The 571-nt window shown below is 74.3% G+C and overlaps 1 protein-coding gene across 1 annotated transcript in view; it reads right to left on the bottom strand.

Annotated features, from left to right (window-relative positions):
- The window catches only part of LAMB2 (laminin subunit beta 2), a gene marked incomplete at its 3' end in the record, with an annotated part of 51,309 nt that overhangs the window by 18,407 nt on the left and 32,331 nt on the right, over window positions 1-571 (bottom strand). Inside the window, exons 23-24 of the mRNA XM_019504593.1 lie at window positions 379-542; window positions 69-293 (exon numbers count right to left, since the gene is read on the bottom strand). Coding sequence (XP_019360138.1) covers window positions 69-293; window positions 379-542 — 389 coding nt within the window. The remainder of the gene's footprint in view (window positions 1-68; window positions 294-378; window positions 543-571) is intronic.

The raw sequence follows: 571 nt of genomic DNA on the forward strand, positions 1-571 counted from the left end.
CACCACCCGCCCCTTGGACACCCCCACCCCCGGTGCCGCCAGCCCAGCCCAGCCTCGCCAGGTCTCACGTCGGCAGCCGCGCTGCAGGGCATTGCCGTAGTAGCCAGGCTGGCACTGGGCGCAGCGGGGCCCATCAGTGTGGTGCAGGCAGCGCCGGCAGTGCCCGGTGCGCGGGTCGCAGGCCTCGGGGTCGCTGGCGTCGATGTTGTTGTTGCACTGGCAGGGCCGGCAGGCGCCCCCCTCCTGCTCCAGCGCCCCGAAGTACCCAGGCGCACAGCGGTCGCAGCGCAGCCCTGCGGCACACACCGAGGTCGCAGCAGGTGCCAGAGCCCCGGGGGCAGCCCCCGGCCCCACCACCCGGCCCAGCCCCCGGCTCACCCGTGTAGCCCGGCGTGCACAGGCACACGATCTGGTGGGTCTCCTTGTCGGCGTGGCACGCGGTGCCGTGGTAGCTCCGCGTTCCCGGATATCCGGGGCACGGGCAGGGCCGGCACTGCTGCCCTGAGCCCAGCACTGGGTCGCCGTAGTAACCATCCAGGCACCTGCCGGCAGCAAGGGGGGGTGGGGGGGG

This window comes from Gavialis gangeticus, unplaced genomic scaffold (assembly GCF_001723915.1).
Source record: "Gavialis gangeticus isolate Ggan-Ray unplaced genomic scaffold, GavGan_comp1, whole genome shotgun sequence".
Classification (NCBI taxonomy): Eukaryota; Metazoa; Chordata; order Crocodylia; family Gavialidae; genus Gavialis; species Gavialis gangeticus.